This window comes from Notothenia rossii (assembly GCF_949606895.1).
Source record: "Notothenia rossii genome assembly, chromosome: 9".
Taxonomy (NCBI): Eukaryota; Metazoa; Chordata; class Actinopteri; order Perciformes; family Nototheniidae; genus Notothenia; species Notothenia rossii.
This window is the reverse complement of record NC_136907.1, coordinates 15,605,895-15,627,878: the sequence shown is the minus strand read 5'-3', so window position 1 is coordinate 15,627,878 and position 21,984 is coordinate 15,605,895. Positions and strand designations below refer to the sequence as shown.

The 21,984-nt window shown below is 37.9% G+C and overlaps 1 protein-coding gene across 1 annotated transcript in view; it reads right to left on the bottom strand.

Moving 5' to 3' along the window:
- Nucleotides 1–1,509: 1,509 nt before the first annotated feature.
- The window catches only part of gabrb2b (gamma-aminobutyric acid type A receptor subunit beta2b), a 56,700-nt gene continuing 36,225 nt past the window's right edge, over nt 1,510–21,984 (bottom strand). The window contains exons 6-10 of the mRNA XM_079647537.1: nt 11,647–11,784; nt 9,826–9,978; nt 7,135–7,379; nt 6,377–6,517; nt 1,510–6,030 (exon numbers count right to left, since the gene is read on the bottom strand). Coding sequence (XP_079503663.1) covers nt 5,683–6,030; nt 6,377–6,517; nt 7,135–7,379; nt 9,826–9,978; nt 11,647–11,784 — 1,025 coding nt within the window. The 3' untranslated portion in view covers nt 1,510–5,682. The remainder of the gene's footprint in view (nt 6,031–6,376; nt 6,518–7,134; nt 7,380–9,825; nt 9,979–11,646; nt 11,785–21,984) is intronic.

The following is a 21,984-nucleotide window of genomic DNA, read 5'->3' as shown; positions in this document are numbered from 1 at the left end:
TATTATATTCTACAGATTTAATAAACCAGACTGCCAGGAATCTTTGCTAATTTAAAACCTCCCGGAGACTCTGACAAGCCTCCTTGTTCACAGCCAAAACCATGTTCTGCTCTAAGCTACACTTCTCCTTTGACAGCCCTTTTCTGCAAAAGTGCACAAGCTGTTCGGCCTTTGGTTGTAGTCCGTAGACACACTTGTTGTATCGTACAAAGGCAACAAGTTATTTTGATTATGATTTATTGTTTACACAGGGCTGAGTATTTGGTAAGATGCCATTTTGACCAAAGATAAAATAAATATTGCAGCAAAGACAATATGTGCAGGGATAAAACTACTTTACACAAGTTACCACTTTTGCTTCCTTGTGTATAGCACTAATCGTAATATCTTACAAACAAAACACATCTTTAAAAGCTGTGTGATAATGGAAATAACAAATTAAAGTATTTGATGTAATGTTAATACATCCCATTTATGGACTGGAAGGAGAAACAACAGCCAATGAGAGAGGGCTATTGGTTGAAATGTGCTGATATAACACTACTCTACGAGTACCTGCATCTTGTAGCAACAGACAGGCATTATTTACCTAAACAATGTAATGTCTACTGATCTGTATTATGTGAAGCCTTGAAATTAAAATGCAAATGCCTGAGCAGTGGCTTGGAAAATGTAGCTGCTTATTGCCAGCAAGTGGAGAAGCGACCTTGAATATAATGTGCTTTGGTTAATTGAGAATCAAGCAAACTTCGGCCAAAATTAAATCCACAAATTAGCATCTGCACAAAAACATTTGGTCAATTAAAATAGTCTAGCTTGATTTTGTTAACTTTTTCTCCCAGAATATTGAACATTTGAGAGGGAAAATAACACATTTCGTCTTACATTGACGCACAATATCCCTTTCCTTGATTTTCAACGCACTGTGTAGCCCGATTCAAACCATGTCCACAGTAACAATTTCGTGAATTCAAACAAAACCACTAAGTAACGTTCCAGTAACACTAACAAAAAGACACTGAATTAGGTTTAGAAAAAGATCATGTTTTGTGTTGAAATAAATAAATTAACTTTAGTTTCACATGGGACACAAACAGCCATCTACTGGGTGAAAGTCCTAAGGTCAAATAAGTTACGAAGCACTTGCTCTGAGCGTCTCATATATCTGTGAACATCCCTTTTTGGCACTCTTGGAATGAAGCCAGGTTGCTTTTAAATGGTTCCAGCTCAAATAAATGTCAGGACAGACTTTGAAATTACCAAAATGAATGATGGTATTTGGAGTTGTTCTAGCATGATAACATATACTGTACTGTATGTAAACCTGGTTCTGATCTCATTAGGTTTTTTTGTGAGCAACAAATGTTGATTACAAAATATTCTTACCTGCCCCATAAACCACTTATATAATATGTATTTTTTTTCTTATTTTGTCTCAACAAAGAATGTCATTTTTCTCACTCAATTGTTTTTCTTCCCCCGACTCAGGGTTACAATAAACACACTGAATTAGAACTGTATACAATATTTATTGACAATGTATTCATTAGGTTTTTCATAGTAAAGACAGACACTGACTTTCACAGGGCTTATCTTTGAGAAGGGTAGAGCTCTGGGTTTCTGGGAATGTTCTCGTGAGTGGCACATACAGGGATTGTTCAAGGTGGAGGGTGTTGAGAGGGTAAAAAGGATTGATGCTCCTTGGAGTTTAGTCCAGGGTAGCATGAGGCTAAGGCTTCTTCTGTGAGTGTGTGCAAACATACACTGTCACCAAGATGTGTCATTTAGGCTTTTAAGATGTCAGTCTGTCCCAAGAGAAGACTCTGCTGTCTGATGAAAACCTTGCATTCCCAAAAACCTTAACTTTCCAGGAATGAAGAGAAAAAAAAGCCATTTTTAAACCATAATGTATTTTGTTTTACTTTATACATGGGACCATGACAGGATTTTGTAAGCATCTATGTCATTAGGTTTTCAGAACCCCTAGAGGACAATATAATCATCATATAAATGTGAAAATTGCCAAAATTGGATTTACAAGGTTTTGCGAAACAACAGTGTTTGCAGTTGTTTTTTTACACAGGAGTATAGAAGTATAAAAATATATGAAACAAAAAAAGCGCTGTGAAGAACAAACACATTATTCAAAGTGTAGAACTTATGAAGCAGACCTTTCTTGGTAGTAGCCGGTGGGAACACATGCCTGTCTGGCAAACATACATCCACTACACACTCTTACACTCAAACACACCATGTCATACCACATACAGTAGTGTTTCTGAAAATAAGAAATATATTCATTTCGGGTTGAGACATGTTTATGGCTAAGGTTAATTTAATACATTAATGACTTATTTCTAAGGTCCTTAGATTCTGCCAATACTGAAAATATGTTGGATACTGTCAGAAGTGTAAATGTGTATTGCATCTGGCAATATAGGAATGTTGTCAAACAGAGGAAGCAAACACATTACATCTGAAACAAGCTCACTAAGGTACTTTTCTTAAGTACAATGCAGGAAGTCGTAGTTTGTTTTTGTAGTGTTGTTTGTAGTGTGAATTGTGCTGTCCTGAGATGGTTTACTTTCGGGCTAATCCAAAGGCATTTCTAGCCTCCTTATCACTTGACCCTTAGTGTGTTTGTGTGTGTGTTAGTTTGTTTGTTTGAAACGGTGGTGTACATGATGCGTTATTTAGCTGATCATTGGTACAATAAATTGTAAAACTTTTGCTGACATATTACAGCAAATACATGCTGTAAAAGAATATCAACTACATTCATGAATATATGTTACATTTTGGCAAACCCAAAGGTATGTGCTTTAACAAATAGAGCAAAAAAAAAAGCAAAGAAAAAAGTGATCATGTGACACTGCAAAATAGACTATTTACATTGTTTCACATCAGCCTTTTTCATTCTCTTAACGTTACAGTATAAATTATATTTCAAATGTCTGTTTTCTCCTTTATGTTGAAAGCTCATAGGTATTTATTTACAGGAATAATATTATCCAATTGAGGATTAATAATATACTATCTGATATATACATACTTATCTAAATATGCACATTTGAGTTCACTTCATCCTCAAATATAAAAATGCACAATGCCAATAATAAGGTGATTAGTCGATAATCTATAAGGATCTCTTCGCACATTTTACTTAATTACAAAATAAAAACAAAAAAAAGTCAGAAGAATTTAGTTTGACATAATCACCAGAACAATTAAACAACTCCCAAAACGAGACTTTATAATTTACACACAATGCGCAGATTTCAATTCCTAGATCAACACAATGTGAAAATGGTTAATTTGGATGACATGTAAACACCAGTGAGGTTCATGTAGGTTAAAACTATGCACACTGTTTAATCAAAGTTTCCATTGGAGTTGTTGGGCAGTGCTTGTAAAAATGCATTATTGTGTTATTCTTAAAACAGTTTCAGCTGTAAATGCTCATTAGAAAAATGTAAATATCTTTTATACCATCATCAATATTTGAAATATCCATTAGACATACTTTTTATAAATTGCAATTACAGAATCATGTATGCTCATTTGCGAGGTCAATTGAACACAAAAAGCACAAATGAAATGAAACAGTTCAGTGAGAAAAGGAGAAAGTGAGATAAAAACAGAATATCAAAGAGTTACTACTTTACAGATCATGCAGTGAGACATAACTGTATGTGGCTACATTTTAAGTAAAGAATTACAATATAAATGTTCAAAGTGTTTACTCAAACCATCACAATCAAAATGAATGGCATACAAGTAAATATTCATCCTTTGAGTGAGAACTTTGTTGTTTTAGGTGAACTCGAAAGAAGCACTTGAGACAAACAATGCAAAAGCTCTTGTTCCTATCATTTCAATTGATCTTTGAAATATGTTTGAAGTTTCCTATTTTCTTTAAATCTATTGACTGTACTTCTATGCAATAAAAGAGGCTATAACAGCAGAATTATTCATACGGGCAGTGTGGAAAATCAATGGGAAGAGGGATGGTACACTCTTTATCGCAGCCCTAGTCGTGTTTTCCTACATTTAAACTTTGTTGGAACTGAAACAAGTGTGATTGTAGTCATAATAATACAATTCCTTTTAAGATAGCCTACATAAGCACCAGGTATGTGAAGAACTAGGTACAGCCTCTATGGCTTTTAAGAACTTGTGTGCAAAATCCTTTATAAAATCTTCATTGTGTACACAACGTCAAAAGTACAGCATCATTTGTAAATAATCTGTAATTACCTGTTGTATGTGGACTAAAGGCTATGACCTCTATGACCATCAACCCATTTTCAATCTGGAAAAAATGACTTATTGGCTTTAAATTGTGATTATAATATTTTCGCTTTGGAGGCAGATACATATATAAACTCATTGGCAACAAAACGAAAAACCTAGCATAAAAAAATGATATTTAAATATTGTCTTAAAAGCTGATATTTGTGCTTTTTTGCCTTCTGGCAGGATCAATGGCGTCAGTTTTAAGCTTTACCATCCGTGTTCTTCTTGAACCGAGAAAGTGCCTTTTCGGCATTTGAGGACATTTTCTTCTCAGTTGGTAAATATGTTTCCAAGAAAATGGGAATAGAAAGCTGAAGTCAGACAATTTTTGGTCATATTATAGATATACTAAAAGGTATACAGGTGATGTTTACATAAACAGTTATAGACTAAACTACTTTCTTCAGACAAATCATCCCCAAAGACATCCATACTGTGTGAATGGACTTTGAGGTGAAGGTCAACATTTTGATTATAATAATATATATGTAAATCCAATTTGGCTAAACACAAACATTAGATTCCTTTACTACATTTGTTTCTCTCTTTCTGTTCTTTACTCTCCTCCAATGGACAGAGTGGACAGATAAACTAATGACAATCCACATTGGCTGTATTAGCTTTATGCTTATTTACATTACAACATTTTTGACTTTCAACAGGCTTTTGAGTGCAATTGAGTTCAAACCTGGACGTTTTGGAATGTTCTTAGTTGATATTTCTCATTGTTACCCTATTTAAATGGTCTATGAACTGAGAAAATACTTAGAAATAAATGATACAGGGCTGCCAGTTTATTAGTAGAAAGTAGAAAATGTTTGATCTAAAATATATTTTACATTACATGATATTGTAAATATTGAACATCAGGCCCTTGTAATATTAATAGGAAAATTAGTTTGAGTAAATTGACACAGATAACCTTAGAAAACCCTGCTGACGTTAATTTGCTCCAGCACTTTTTGAGTAGTTTCAGTGAAAGTAAACAAATCCTTTAGATATGTCATCTTGTCATTTTTGAATCTGAATGATATGATATTTTGGCAATGAATGATGTATTCTGTAAATTCAAAGTAATACAAACGTAAACAATATGCAAACAAACATTTAAAAAAAGTGTGAACATACAAATTTCCCAAACATGTAAAATTTAAACAAATAATCGGGAACAGGCACCTTATTATGTTTGTAATCTCTCTTCTATAAGGTTTTCACGTGTTAGCCAGCAAATGCAGTATTCCAAGTTATGATGGATCCAGTCCTGAATATAGTATTTCAGTCCAGTATTACAAGATCACATAAAAATGAAACAAACCAGAAACAAACAACAAATGACCTAAGTATTTTGCTGTTTGTCCTTGCCTTCACTGATGTCCTTTTTCCCCTTTAATTGACATAATAAAGCCAGTAAACAACGTTGAAGAAGGTGAAGACAGTTGGGAAGATCACCCTCGACCACTTGTCAATAGAGTTTACATCAGTCAAGTCTGGGATGTTGATTTTTAGCTGAGAAGCGCGCCTCCGTAGTCGGCTCTTCTTTTGAGTCATGTGGCACTCCAGTGTGTTTCTGCCATAGTTGTGCCTGGCCAGCCCTGTTTTGCGGTACTGTAGAGTTGAGCTGTCGTATGTCAGCATAGTATTTCTTGGGTCATTGAGACCCAGTGCCAGCTCGGTAACGCCCATGTCATTTTTGATGTCCAGGGTGCCCAAAAGAATGTTTTCATGTGGGTCCATCTGGAACAAATAATTAAGTTTGTCTATAGTTTATTGATATCATGCAACAATATGTATTATCTGATAAAACACATATACACAATGTCAAACAATGAAGTACCAACATTTAATTTAAAGATCTATTCTGTGCGACCACACCACACAAGATGGGCCTTTTATTTGGAGTTGTGTTTTCTTGTGGGATTGCCCATAACAACAAAAATTCAATACTAAATCGGCTTGTTGTGTACACAGCCACATGTTTGGTTACTCATTATCAATCTTATTGTGCTGCCGGCAATTGGTCAAAAAGTCTTAATGTTATTGAATAGTAGCATGTCAACACCATTTAAGGCTTTTGCAGTACCTTATTCCGTTGATCGCCAAGTCCCATTGCTGCGTCATCCACAAAGATTGGTTCCCACATCGACTCATGACCATCAAGATCCCTTTGTTTCATTCTTGCATATAGAGTATCATCTCTGCCAACTACATTCCCCACCAACCACTGCAAGGAAACATCATTGTTTTACTCTTCACTTGATATTACAGGACATTCATCCAACCATAGACTTATAATCAGCAGGTCCATTCGCAGCCATGTTATCTTGGTTATGGCGGCCATGTTGTATCTCTGCTCGTAGGCATTTGGTTCATGTCATCTGGGAGAAAAGTCTGAGTAAGTGAATGCAACTAACTTCCATCAAAACAAAGAGCCAAGTGGCCCTGAGACCTCCTTCCCCATCGTTTCAGCTGGCAGAATGTCTCATTTGGATTTGAATAATTGCTAGTACAAGTTTATTAGGATGACTTCCCTTGGCACAGTGAAGGCAGGAAACATTAGGTCAACCCTCCATTTGAAGTGTTGACACTTCTTTTATGTTCTAGTAATTATTTTGAGCTCCCCAGACAGCTCCATTAATAATTAAGATACAATTTCATTGCAAAGTAAAGAAAATGTGTAATTTTGTAAATCTAGAGCAAAGAAAAAGAAAAGCGTTCACTTGAGAAATAGAATGTAAGACTTGTGGAAGCTCATCTAGAGTTTGTGCTTTCCTCTATGTATGCAGAATTGGAGTTTTATGAAAAAATAGGTCAACAAACTAAAGAGGCAAGCTAATGTACCTTGTTTGGATCCATCCTCATCTTTTCGTTGTTGGCTACACTTAGTTTCTCAGCTGCTCTTTTCTGACGTTGAGGGCCCCGTCCAAAGAAGATGTAGTTTACCAGCGCATACTCCAGCAGAGCCATGAAGACGAAGACGAAGCAGCCCATGAGGTACATGTCGATAGCCTTGACATAGGGGATTTTGGGGAGGGTTTCTCTCAAATGGGTGTTAATGGTGGTCATGGTGAGCACAGTGGTGATTCCTAAAAGAGAAAGACAAATGCATTGCATCACATCTAATCATCGTTATAGACAGTGGTGTAGTGGGCGTTGGACGCGGGGGTACGCCGTATCCCCACTTATTTGAAGCGTGATTTCTTTTGTTAATAGTCTAATACATCTCAAATCATTGCCAGTGTTATCAGTTGCAAATGTGTATTTGTTGTAATAATGACGAAAACATAATAGGCAGATTTCACAGTAATTATAATAAAAACGTAGCTCAAGCATTTATGCAACTTGATTTGAAGCGTGTGTGTGTGTGAGGGGCAGTACCGTGTGTGCGTGTGTAGGGTGACCAGGTGTCCCGCACTGTGGGACTGCACACATAGCATTTTTATTATTTGTCCCGCGTCCCACAAATTGGAACTATGTCCCGCATTTGAGTAACAGTCGCGCAGAAAGGCCGGATCGGTTCGCTGACAGCCGGCACCGCCCTTTATTATTACATTGTCTAAACGGCATCATGTAAATTGCGCTGACAGGCGACACAGAGGTCCCCCCCCCCCCCCAACCCCCATTGACAGTTCACGAGCGCGTCCATAGTGTCTCCCGTCCACCCACCAACCCCGCCCCGTCCGCCCATTAAAAAAATCCCCACTACACCACTGGTTATAGATACTGCATGAATAACTCAATGTCGAAAACAACATGTATTAAGTTCACCTGAAACTCTTACATACTGTTCACTTCTGAGTGTGTGACAGACCTAATCCTTCCCACCACACAACATCTTTTTGATCCACATGATACCATGTCTTTGCTCGATTAAGCCTGCCAGGGTCAATAAACCCGAAAGGCTTACCACCATGACTTGGGAGACAAGCTAAAAGAGGCACACCTAAAGTGCTGCAGCGATTTGAAATTCAAATGTCAACCTTGGTCTTGTTCATTAGCAGAGATTTCCAACTGAGAAAAGTTGGGGTCAGTTTTCAAAACGTCGCCCATCAAGCTGTGCAGATAGTTTCTCCCAAATTGACTGTGAATATCAATGGGGTACGTTTCTGCTTATTATGAGTGATATGGAAACACAGTGATATCATTTCATATTCCTGCTGTTTTTGCAAAGCACAGCCTCTTCGATGTAGTGTGCCTACCATAGTGTGTGTCTAAGGTATTATCTATATGCAAGAATTATAGCTGGCATGAAAGCCATGATTCTTAAGCCTCAATGTGATTTTCCTTGCATGATTCAATAATTGCATTCTCTGCTCCTACAGTATGGCGCTCATAAATCCCCCAACACGCACCTGTATATTCTACTGTTAAAGCACACAAAGCATGATTATTTAAGGCAATTTCGATTGAGAGTCTCAGTAAACAATTACTAAATTATTTTACAGCTGTCACAAAGCTGTGACCACTGCTCAAAATAGGATTCAGGCAATTTTCCCAAGCTGTTGATGCAAAAGCTTAACAATAACAACAAAGGATTCCTGCAACACAGTGGCCATGTGTTTCAGCCATTACAGGTCCTCTTTAATGCTTGAAACCAGGTCAGGGTAAAGTGGTGACTGGATCTAGTGTAGATTGGGGGGCGACCTTATATCTCGCAACTCTGTTGACCCGCCTCCATTATGGAGCATTACCTTTTTTTTCATTAAATCCCATGCATGCCTTCCCCTGGATCGCTAAATGCAGCTCAGTCGTCAATCAGCGAAATTGCCTTGTCGACTAAAGCTAGGGATGGGTAGATGGATGAAGCTGGGTGGATGGGGCAGGGTGAAAAGAAGACAGGGAGCTTCCGATACACACAGAGTAAGCTAGAAGCTCAATACAAACCTCGCAGGCTACACAGGGTTTACATAATTGAGGATGACGGGGGGAAATTGTGACTTCCAGAAGAGCACAGGGGCTCTGAAATAAGAGTGAAAACAACTCAAACTGGTGATCCATCATAATACGTGTGAGAGGAACAGTTACATTTGTGGTACTGGGAATGGTTATTTGAACCTGAACACACAGTCGCTGTAAAAGGAGTGAAACAAAGTGTGTTTGTGGATCGGTGCAGTGCTATTCTTTACTGAAGGTTTAAAGATCATGTATTCAAAATAAAAATAAAAATAAAATACAAGATGCATCATTTATACAATACGTACAATTCAAGGCTTTCACCGCACTGATCAGTTCATCTGTAAGGAGTTTTAGATTTTTGTCGGAAAAAGGCAGTATTTTATAAAGACTATAAACCCTTGTCTGAATTTTCATTGTTTAGGTTTGACACTGGTTTCTTGCCGGAGATAGTGTGAAATGTGCCTTTCTTGTCCCGCATTGCACTTCAGGTGAATTGTATGAATGTGATGATGTAGAGAAGGGAAACATATCACATAAAAGCAATGTGTAACTGTCACTGACCCTGCTATAACAGACCAGGGCAATCTTCCACCCAGACATCTGACAACATGTCTATATTTGCATTGCAGGCCTCACCTAGAGCCACTCTGGCAGCAGAGGCGTCATAGTTGATCCAGAAGGAGACCCAAGAGAGGATGGTGATAAGTATGGAAGGCATGTAAGTCTGCAGGATGAAGTACCCAATGTTTCTCTTCAGCTTAAAACTCAGGGACAGACGAGGGTAAGAACCTGCAGAGAGGGGATGGGAAGTGGAAAAAAGCAAGCGGAAGTGTAAATATTCAAAAGTAAATATTGTAATCATTTATTTTGTTGGGGGATGTGTTATTCAGTAAATGTTTAGCACTTTGGGTTGATAGCAAAATAACAGTTTGATTTCTAACTTTGTTGTGAAGGCATTTTCAATTTAGATGGTTCTCCTCTATCAGTTCTTCCTCCGAGTTATTTATAAGTCTCTCTGACCTGAGTGTCCATTGTAGAAGCAACCCAGTAAAAGGCTTTATTTGTTGTCCCTGAAATAGAGCACTCTCCTGATTTACCTGCTCTCCAGTTCCTGTGGTTATACAAAATATTGCAAGAAGTTTGATGGTTTTTCTATCGAGGATCCTCTTATTTTTGCTTATCCTGCTCTATTTGAAATAAACCTTCAGCTGGGGTTTTGGTAAAGGAAAAATGTTATCAGAACACATCCTTTCTTCCTGAGGGAATTGGCTGTATTTGGTTTTAAGTTGCATTACAACCACAAAGTAAGTAAGTAAGTAACCACTACAGGGCTGGAAAACAGAGCAATATCAACTCCATTTGAGAGTCATGGTTGGGGGAGGAAGATTGTGATTTTTAATGAAAGCAGCAACAACCCACCATCCTCAGCTCTTCTTTGAATGTCACCACTTAGATTTGCTGTTTCTTTTAGTTAATGTTTGCATGAGCCACCGAGAGAATCCTTGAATAATTTCTTTATGGAGAGAGGGAGTAGCTTGGGTAGGAAATGACATGACAGAGGTACAGCAGGGAATATCTATTATTCAAAAGGGCAACAATGTCATTGTCTATCCTTGGACATGACACTTGTGTTGGGTAAATGCCCATGGACTTGTGCTGATGTCAGCAACTCTGGGTTCCCCACAGGTCATATACTCCATGCTGCAGTAGACAGCGCGTTAAAAAGGGAATCCCCCATTCACCATATCTCAGAATGAGGCAATAAGTGTTTCCATGCACACTGCATGAAAACATTGTGCATTCATCAGAACGCATTATGTTATTAATAGGGTTGAGTGGAATGGAAAAACAAGCCCTCTCATTGGTTGAGGCTCTATGATCTTATTGCTTTAGTTTTCTGCTCCCATTCTGTACAGTACCTAGAAACTGTATTCATCAGAACGCCTGTCCCGCTTACAATTGCTTGCTTGCATGACAAAATTCACGAATATGAAAATGCAGAAGAGATGAATGTTGTATCCGACAGCATTCTTTTTGTTTATTGCTGTTAAATAAGTCATAGTGTCTTCCCTCTCACACGACTGCACTTCATTCAGAGGTTTGTATATGTGTTCATTTACATAACAGTCTGCATTTCGGGAAATAAGTACAAGCTATTTTTCATATCAATAAGTGAGAAATTCAATATTTATGAATTGCAATATGTTTTGCAGCAGGATAGTGATAATTCAATGAAATAACAATAACAGAAACTGAATACAACCAAAGGGTGTTTTATAATAGGAGTAAAGAAAAACGTAAGTGTGTGTGTGTGTATTTAAACACATTTTTCATACATGCTTGTAGATAATATGGATTTTGAGAATAAGAAGGTAGGATTGCATTACTTTATACCACATTTGGATTATTGCTTAATCAACTTTGATTCATGCATTTCAACCTTTTTGTCACCATTACCTGTGGAGAAGACGACATTCTTGGAGATTAGATTATGATCCACAATGTCAAACTGGGGCAGTTCGATCCTGTCCACCCCCGTCACAGCCCCGTTTCCTCCCCGCCAGTAGAACTCAATGTCATCTGTAGTGTAGCCATCTAAAACAGGGCACAGAGCACAGGAATGACTGAGGATTGTTAATGGTATGATCAAATATGTATGTTTATAATCATGTCCAATCTGGATCATGTGCAGTCCAGTTAATGAATCACTGTGCATGATAACATTTGCATTTGTCACCAAAGTACACTTGGCTGACAGCAAAGAATAATTGGTCTTTGATTCACTGACTTAAAAAAGATAGAGATGGAGATAATCCGTAAATGAAGGATGTTTCTCATATCCTACTTGAATTTGTGTGTAAATGCAATTACAGTAAATTAGCAAATACAACTTCTTACTGACTTAGATGCTTCTGGATCTATATAGCCCACATTTACTAGCATATTGTATATAGAGAGCAACATGCAGTGGCAACATTTGATTCTACAGGTGAGAATGAATGGAATTCAATTGCCATGACACCGTCAAGTAGCACCTCTTAGTCACTGTTTTCAGATAAAGTGGGTGATTCATAGAGGTATTTGTGCTTTGACACTTTAACAAGTACCAGAGCACACTTTTTTACATTGTAATTATTATTATTATTATAAAATGATCCACTTGTGTGCTCTTGACCCGTCACTTGTGATAATTGAGCATGGCATAACATCTAACAGTTGTATTTGTAAAAAATGGTTTATTTAACCCTGTTTCAATAAGTACTTTTAGAGTTACACACAACTGGCTCAGTACAACCAGTCTATAAGTCTTGAGTATCTCCACAACAGTTCCTTTCCCTGTTCGAATGCAGCTCAACATCATTATCTGAAGTTCCCACAAGCAAAGCACATGCTCATGCCCTGCTACTGTATTCCTAACGATAACTAAACTATATAAAAGCCTGTTAAAACTATAAATAATGAAAGGAAGTTAAACATAAAACATTCCATATAGTAGCTGAAGGAAACCCTTATGGTGTATATGTGACTAAATATATATATGAGTAACCTTTATTATGTCTTGTCCCATGAGCAATTAAATTATTAAATACCAAGAGCAAGAATGATTAAATAACCAGGCATCCATTTTCATCTCTAAAACCAAGTCAAATTTGTAAAGAGACAGGAAGCAAGTCCATTAATATTAATCTGAACCAAAGCTGGAAGCTCGTTTGCTCTCATTTTGGCCCAATCAGTGGAGACAAGGACAGCAAAGGCAGCTAGTGGGCAGTGGCAATAAATGATTGAGTAACATAGAACTCTGTAGTTCATATGTATAGTTAAAGACAAGCAGTGTTGGAAAAGAAGCAAGAAGAAAAGTAGAAATGTTTCATTAGACCATGAAACGTTCTCTTGCATAATCCACTGCCTAGTGTCTGCTCTGGTACATTTGAAATGTCTACTGACTTCAGGGCATAAGAGTATTGGTCTCAGAGAGAGGAGAGGTAGGAGATGAGGAGATGAGAAGAGACAGGAGACAGCTGGGGTTTGTGCGCTAAAAGGCTGGCTGGCCATTAAAGTAAAAAAGAAAAAAAAGAAAAAACTCAATTAAAACAGCCATTTAAAATACTATGTAAAAAAGCTATTGTCACCATGTAAACCTGCGTGGGTGTGTGAAAGCCTATATCAAATGTAATGAAGTGATTTTTAAGCCTCCCTACACCACGACAAGTCATCTTACCATCAAAACATGTGGCTTTTAAAAAATAAAGTTACAAAGCAGTTAATCTTGTTTTAAAACTCAGATGGCATTACTGTTAGATGTTTGCATTCTTTAGGGAAACACTAAGGTTGAGAATTGACCCAGAGTTCATTTTCATAGTGCAACACAGTACGATTGCTGCATTTTGTAAATGGTAATAGTTCTGACAGCTCATCACGATGAGTGTATTGAAGTGTGAACTGGCGCAACTGAGTGGCAAGAGGCCAAAACGGACAATACACGTTGCTGCTTCAGGACAACAAACTGGATATTATAGCCCTACATCATAAAACTGATAAAAAAAACGAAATAATACATTTAAAAAACCTGTTCAGTTGATCCCAGAGTTGATGTGTAGTTTTGCATTAAGGTAACAGCAGGAGATGAACTAAACAAATCTGGAATGTTTTCTGCTATTCAACAAGCAACATAATAATCATTTCTGATGGTTGCAACAGTTGTTATTACTGCATGTTCTCTGCTGTGGGGATTTACATGAATGTTAGTAGAATTTGCCTGAGCGATTATTCTTATATAATTTGATCGCATGCCATGAAGTTGACTCTCCTTTTTTGCACTAGCATTTGAGCAGCTAGAAAGTGAATTAAAATGGTTGACATGACCGTGTGCGAGTGTGTGTGTGTGTGTGTTTGTGTGTGTGTGTGTGTGAGTGTGTGTGTGTGTGTGTGTGTGTGTGTGTGTGTGTGTGTGTCTGTGTGTGTGTGTGTGTCTGTGTGTGTGTGTGTGTGTGTGTGTGTGTGTGTGTGTGTGTGTGTGTGTGTGTAGGATGGCAGTGATGGCAGTGATGGCGGTGATGGCGGTGATGGCGGTGATGGCGGTGATGGCGGTGATGGCGGTGACGGGATGGACGACGAATGAAAGCATGTTTGCCAGACCAATTTAGAGGGAACCCCTACGCTGTTTCACTGATTAGTGCATATAAACTGTTACATGACACATCCTTCCTTTTCTCCAATACTTTCGTTGGTCTTGTATCCTTTTTTCCCCCACCCATTTTCCATAACTTGTTCAATTTGTATCTCCTCTTTTTCCTACCACTCTTTTCCATTAGATTACACTCCTCTTCCTTGTCCCTTTTCGTTATTTCTGTGTCATAACTATTCTGTGTCCATTTATCACTCACTCTACCTTCCTTCTTCTTCTCCCACCCCCGATCCTGCTCTGCTTAATTAATACTTGTGTGACCTATTTAGTTGCTGTGAATTATTAACACAGACTCCTCAGTGGCTGCTCTCAACACCCTCACACTCTGACATCTCTACGTCCTCTTGACGTAAGTGGAGACAGTGAGCACAGCACTCAGATATTCCCCCTTTTAACTCTCAACAATTATGTATTTCCAAAGCATTTGTGTATAATATAGTCATATGGGAAGTTATATGACATCATCACCTCAAACAAAAAAAAATGAATAGAATTCTCAAAATATATTCCACTGTGAATAAGTAGCCAAAGGAACGATGGAAAATTTAGATCAATGTGTTCCCTTCTCGTTCCAGTAGAAAGCCTGGCAGCTGCATTTTGAAACAACTTTCAAACGATTAAGTGCTCCTCTACTAAGTGCAGAGTATCAGGAAATTATATTAGTGGAGATGGGATGAAATAAAGGCAGGTCAGGGGCAGGCAGACATAACTTAATTTTAGATACATACCTTAAGTGATAAAACCGTGACTGAACAACCTGCTCTACTGGAGATTTAAAATTGTAATTTGAGTCAATGTGTTCAGTCCGAGGGGATTGTCCATTTTTATTGGTGACCCACTGATCTTACCTCCTGTCACCACCAGATATATATTTAAAATGTAAGGGAAAGTGCAATCACATTTCCGACTAGAAGGGTACTGTGTGAGACCAATAACATTTCCATAGGTACAAATAAAGGTTTGTATCATGGCGTTGATTCAGATCTGCTCAAAATGTAGTGTTCTTACTAGACCCATGCTACCCCCTTCCAGCGAGTTTCATGAGCATTGGGCCAGTAGTTATTTTCCATAATCCTGTTGAAAGATTGACAAACAACCCAAACCAAACACATAACCTCCGTGCCATAGGTAAAAAAGATAGAACCCTAATGCTTTGTACCAGTTCACGACAAAATGTCAACTCTTCCTATGATATATCTAAGAAAATGTAACATATATGTCATGGCCTATTCTCTGGCACCTCGAGACGCAATTTAAACAAAGCAAAGAAAAGCAAATTTGTCAGTACACTCTTAGTTCCATCTAACACTTTTGTATCATGTGATATAATACATTGCAACATTTTAATCGGGCTATTACAAGTTTACAATCCTTTGTATAAACACTTTTGGTGAAGTGAATGCCTTTGCCTCAACTGTACACAAATCAGAGTCAATGATGTGATCGGGCCCTCATGTGTTTGATTGTCCATTTACCCAATCCACTTAACTCCATTGCTTCTACGAGATTGAAGCTGACTTGGCAATTTTGCGTCACCTCGCTCTCATACTAAAGTTATTATGTCACAGTATTTGGCACAGATAACTTGTCCTAATTCCCATTGCATGACATTAACTGTGATACATTAGAGTGAGTGATAATAAGATCTGCAATTCATTACGCCCGAGAGAGTTAGTCTACTGTATATGTATTAACTTTGCCTTTGAAACAATGGAATAAGGAAAGAGGAAATTAGCTTGATTGATTTTTCAAATGCATAATAAGCAAAATCACCCATTCAGTACAAAAATAAAATGGGTGTTACAATGTGTATTTTATGCTAGCAAAAAGGCTTCTCTCATAGATTCCAAAGTCTGGGATTGTTGGCAGGCCAAAAATAAATGAAATTGTCCACGATAGCATCAGAGGCGATAGCAATACAATACCAAAGCTATTTAAACTGGGAAACTGGCATATCTCCCTGACCGAATCTGACTCCAGGCCTTTATATGAAATAATGTCTCAGTTGATCTGTTTTAATGGGCAAAGACGGATTTTGGAGGGGGATAAAACACTGGCTTTGATATTGCTCTTGGCAAAACATAATCAGGCATAACAAAGGTTGTTTTTATACTTCTAAATGGTGCTATGAAACATCATGTATCCAATTTCTAAACTTACAAAATTAGAGTTTATAATCAACACAACTGTAATTGAAAAACATTTTATAGGTTCGCACAGCAGCACTTTAAACAATCACACACACATCCTTTTATCTGATTGTCTTCACAGCTATTATGAGAATAGCTTTTTTACGATTTACAGTGTGTACAGACCCTAGCTGTAGAACAGCCAGAATCAATAGATATCACAGCAGATGTGAAAGCTAATTTACTCACCATAAATAATATTGAGTATTGTGGATGCTTCACCATGCAACAAACCTTTAGACTAGTCACACACACACAAGGAGTCTGGGGAAGTGTGTGTCAATGTTCAAAACTCATAAAAATAGTTATTAATAACAGACGCTACAGAGTTATACCTAATTAACCAGACCTGTAGTGTTTACAATGTATGGTTTAGGAAACCTGGCTCTTTTCAGAGTCTTTAGGAAGAAATACTCAATGCAAAATAAATGTACATTGTTTAGTCCTAGGATACAGGCAGATGCACGTGCTTGCATGGACACATCAAAACATACTTACACACAAATGGGACCGTCAAATCAAACCCTGAACAACTGCCTGCCTCTAACTCTCCCCTGGGAGCTGAGAAGGCTACTCCTCTCTTAAATATGTCTCAGATGAATTTTTTATTCCACGCAGTTCAAAGCGACTTTAATGTTATTCCTGGTGTCCAATTAAAAATGTCTTCGAAACTTTTGCAGTACACAGCGAGCTGCAGCTGACAGCATGACAGGGACAGGACATCTAAAGATAAGATAAGATAAATAAGCCATGCAAGCCCGAATGTAGAAAACCATTCACAGCGCAGAGGATGTGTGCAGTTTCTAAAAATCGGATGTGCTCTGATGGGCAAAGAGAGCAAGACAGAGAGAGAGATAGACTGTGAAAGTGGCTTTGTCCATATGATGTGGATCGCTGGTGTAGAAAATAAACGTATTACTTGGTAGAGATGCTCTGATGAAATGAGAGTTTTCACTTAGAGGCCACAGCAACTATGTAAAATAACAGTTGTAATGTGCCTCTCAATCCACTCTCAGCAGTACATTTTTTTCTTTTTCTGTATGTGCATGTATGCATGTGTGGTTATATGATTGTATCAGGGACTGCACAAAATATATAAGCTGAAGGCGCTAATCAGGTCAAAAAGGTTTCTGTGTAGTATTCAGTCCCCTTACTGTTGTTATGATTTATTGAGAAGGTGTGCAGCTGCTCTACTTGTGAAGTCAATGTGGCATGTTTAACTAGAATCAGCTTCCTGTGAAGGTAGGACTACTCCACAGCAGTGTATATGCTGTGCATGGTCAACTGCATTACTGTAACAGTGACCCAGAACACCAGGGGGTTTAACCCATTTTAATAATAAATATTACCTTGCACTGAGGTAAAACCTTGGGTAGCCTCCTACGCTAGTTGAAGTCCTGGATTACGCATGCATTAGAAAGATGCTGAGCTTTTAGTAAAAAAACAAATGCAGGCTGACAGGGCTTGGCTCGTGAGGTAATAAACCTCACGCTTATCCGATGCTGTTTAAGGTGAGGCTGAGGTAGTGTGGTAATAAAGCAAGGTTTACCTTACCTCATATACAAAATAAGACTGCAACTGTAAAGTGTTTTACAATGAAGTCCTATAACTATAGTGACCATGATCAAATAGATAGTGTTAGTGATGTTAACAGAAAGAAAAAGATGCATAGTCTTCTGTGCCTTGTTACCGAGTAGGATTTAACACGGGAACATTGGATTATTTGAATGTGTATACTGTTGAAGTGAAAAACAGTGGCCAGGACAGAGGAGTTGGAGAAAACTTTTGAATATAACGATATGGTATTCTGTGTTGACCATTCAAAGCAATTGTACAGGCACAACCAGAAGTCCTCAGTATGTGATGAGTAGCAACAACATTGGGATAATACAATGACAAGGAGTCATCCAGACTCAAACCAAAGCAGAGTAGGTATTTTTAATATTTCGAGGGGGAAAAAAAGGCTGACAATAAGCAGGGTCGGAAGTGGGCACCACAACCATAAATTGTATTAATTATTGGATTAATGCACCACCCCGAGGTGGACAGGGAAATTGACCCAAATCATGGGGCTTAAATAGTCTATAAAGGAGTAATGGGCTTGTATGCAACATAATCACTAATTATGCTGCATAGATTCATTTTAAAGCATTACACTTCAGTAACCACAAACAATGAAACATTATAATGGGACTTGCACTATTAGAGTTGTGTCATTATTGCTTAACTTAACACCTTGATCAGTCAACCTCTAGTTCACGTCTAATGGAAATGAAGGATTAAAACACACAGGACACATTGTATTAGGAGCAGTGGGCAGCTACAAAACAGCACTTTATCTTCGAGCAGTAATGTTTACTCAGCGTATTTTGTATTTGTATGTACTTCTTTGAGCAGTTAATTGTTCTCGTACTTGAGTAAGTAGCCAAACATGTATTTTACTTGATCCAACATATTTTAGTCCTCTTTCCATCTAGTTTTTCATTTTACAATACTGGCAAACCAAAATATAAGTGAACATTTTGTGTATCCAGCCAACCATTTGTCTCAGGGCTTTCCAGAATGAATAATTGACGTCTCTCCATATCCACAACTATAAGCCTGAGGTTTTTCTATGTTTCCTTCCAATCTTTCTGTTTGAACCTCGGACTCATTTCAAACATGCAACCAATGATGAATGTATAGTACAGAGCATCATTCCTGAAGTTGCAGAAAAACAATAAATTACAATGAATTGGTACAGTTCCAAGGGAGAATTTCAAAGAGTTGTTCACAGGGAACCATGCCGTTTACAATGGGACAAATACACTAAATGCTGTCTTCTCCAAGATTAGTATAGTTTTTTTAACAATTTCCACAATAGTGAAATACTTCTTGAAATATCCTTTATTCAACAAGTGACAGGAGTAAGTTGGAAAACAAGACTAATTTAAAAATGATTGATATTCTATTGAATTGTTTTGGCAAGGTAACTTCATGATGCTAAGTGATGAATGAATGTTCTTACACAATTGAAATCGACATGGTAGCTACAATCACTGTACTCAAACAGCTTGTTATTGCCTAATTGAATGTTTGTACCTCGGTAGGGAGTTGAACTTTTCCTAAAATAATTAGAAAAGGTCAGCATAAAGGCATGAAAGCCTGAAAGAATTACGCTTTTGGATGTTGTTTTCAACCTGTCACTGCTTATTTAATCACTCACCGGCTCAATACCAAGGATATTAGGAAACATTGGGCAATCAACCTCACTAGAAACTAACCAAATAACTGCTATGTATACTGACATTATTATGGAAAATGTGTTAAAGTGGACCTATCATGCTATATTTGAATAATATAGTTTAGGACCATACCTATATAAGGCATATTTATACTTTTTATTTATCAAAATACCAAACAGATCATGCATTTTAGCCATTCCTCATTTCACTCAATTTAACACTGTCTTTTCATGGGCTGATTCTGTGAGCACAGCACCACCTACAGGCCTGGCATATGTACTACAGCGTCTCCAGCGCTTTCGAACGGCAATGTCCGTGGCTGTCTCCTCCTGATTGGTGGAGTTGGCCCAATAGCCGTAGCGCCACTTCTGTGACGTCATAGCAGTGTTCAAATCTGGATCAGTCCGTATCAGATCCGTTGCAGTCCCTTTTTAAGAGATTGGGGTATGGAGGAAAATAGAGAGGGTTGTGTTTTCGGACACTTGGTGAGTTCCCTGGAACACCGGGGACACATATTCATGTATAAAAGACGTACAAAAGTGCATTTTGCATGATAGGTCACCTTTAAAGAAAATAAGGAAGGTTGTGGTGCAGAGAGGGGCAGAAGCTCAAGTTAGAGAATCAAAATCTAGAGTTCAGGGAGGAGCAGAGCACAGCTGCATGAAAATAAATCATCCAACTCAATGATACAAGTCATCACTAGATCTAAGACTGTCCAAACCAGCAGAATTCCCCTTCACACTGCTGCCCTTCAAATCCCTGGACTCAGATGAAACAAAAGAGTGTGTGTGAGTGTGTGTATTGCTCTTAAATGTTCATCTGACAGGCACATCACATTGTTAAGAGCCTGCGATGTGCGCACATACTGTATACACACAGCACCACACACAAACACAACTTCAGTTTACTATTCCCCAGCAAGATAGTTTTAAACTTTAAGCGTGTCACCAAATTAGAACGGAAGGATGTGTGCTCGGTCTGCTTATGACTAGCTGTGTAGTGAAGAACACTCGTCTGTGAAAAGCCAGTGTTTCTCTCTCTCCCCTAGACTTGCGTTCAATCATTCTCTGAACAGTGTTCAAGTACTTTGAATTGACACTGCACAGTATGAGGTACATTTGGAGTTACAAGCTGTACACTATTTTACTAGAGGCATACCAGGTTCCCAATTATTTTTTGTTTTGTGTTGCCCCCCGTGGCAAGTTAAACTATAGATGACAAGTAGCCTACTTACACTTCTTATTTAATATCTGCCCAGTGTGTGACCTTATGGGCATCATGGGAGTTTCTAATTGTGAGGCACACATGTTCTCTCCAGACTACTGGCTAAGAACGGTGTTATTAACACATAGAAAAGTTAGTTATTTGGATGATAAAAAGTATAATATCATATTTCAAAATATTTGTTTATTGGCCAACTGTTTGTACTCTGCCCAACAGCGTATCCTTATGGATTTGGGGAGAAGTCTGTGCCTGCGTGTTCAATCATTATGCACTTTTTCACCAAGTCTACATCCAACCTTGATCTAAATATATTACATACATGGCAACAATGGCACCATTTTTAAATCAGGTTCTGGTTATAGAAACACACTACTTGAACTATACGACCTCTTATAAATGTCATTGTTTAACTGTATAGTGCGTTAATGAGTTACAAAAAGTGTAATATAGCCTACTTTGCTTCTTACGCTCTATTTCCTTCTGCACACCAGCACCAGCTGTAGGCCTTCCAGCTCACTTGCACATTTGAGTGTAACACCCTTTAACCATCTCTACATGGAAACTACATTCAGATGCATTTCCTGTTATCCAATTGAGTTGTTGTGACTTAGCTTGAGCACGTTTAGCTGATTTATTTCCCCTGGGACAGTAGATGAATACACCTCGTCATCCTCGACACTATTTTAATCCCTTTCTAATGTGCCAGAAACAAAGGAGGTGTTTGGAATCATTGCAGCATAAAGCAAAGCACATAAAAAAACATTTATTTGATAAAAGTGAACTTGCCATTTTAGGATTTACTCATAATACCATTAGAACAATCTTAAATGAAAGTAAAAAGATGAACTTTTCTGTTATCTAATTGATGAAACTAGAAGTGCCTGTTCAGCCGATTGCTTGACCTCTTGTATTACTGCTTGCAGCTTACATGAGAACTGCTCATCCAAAGCACTTCACACTGGACAATGCACTG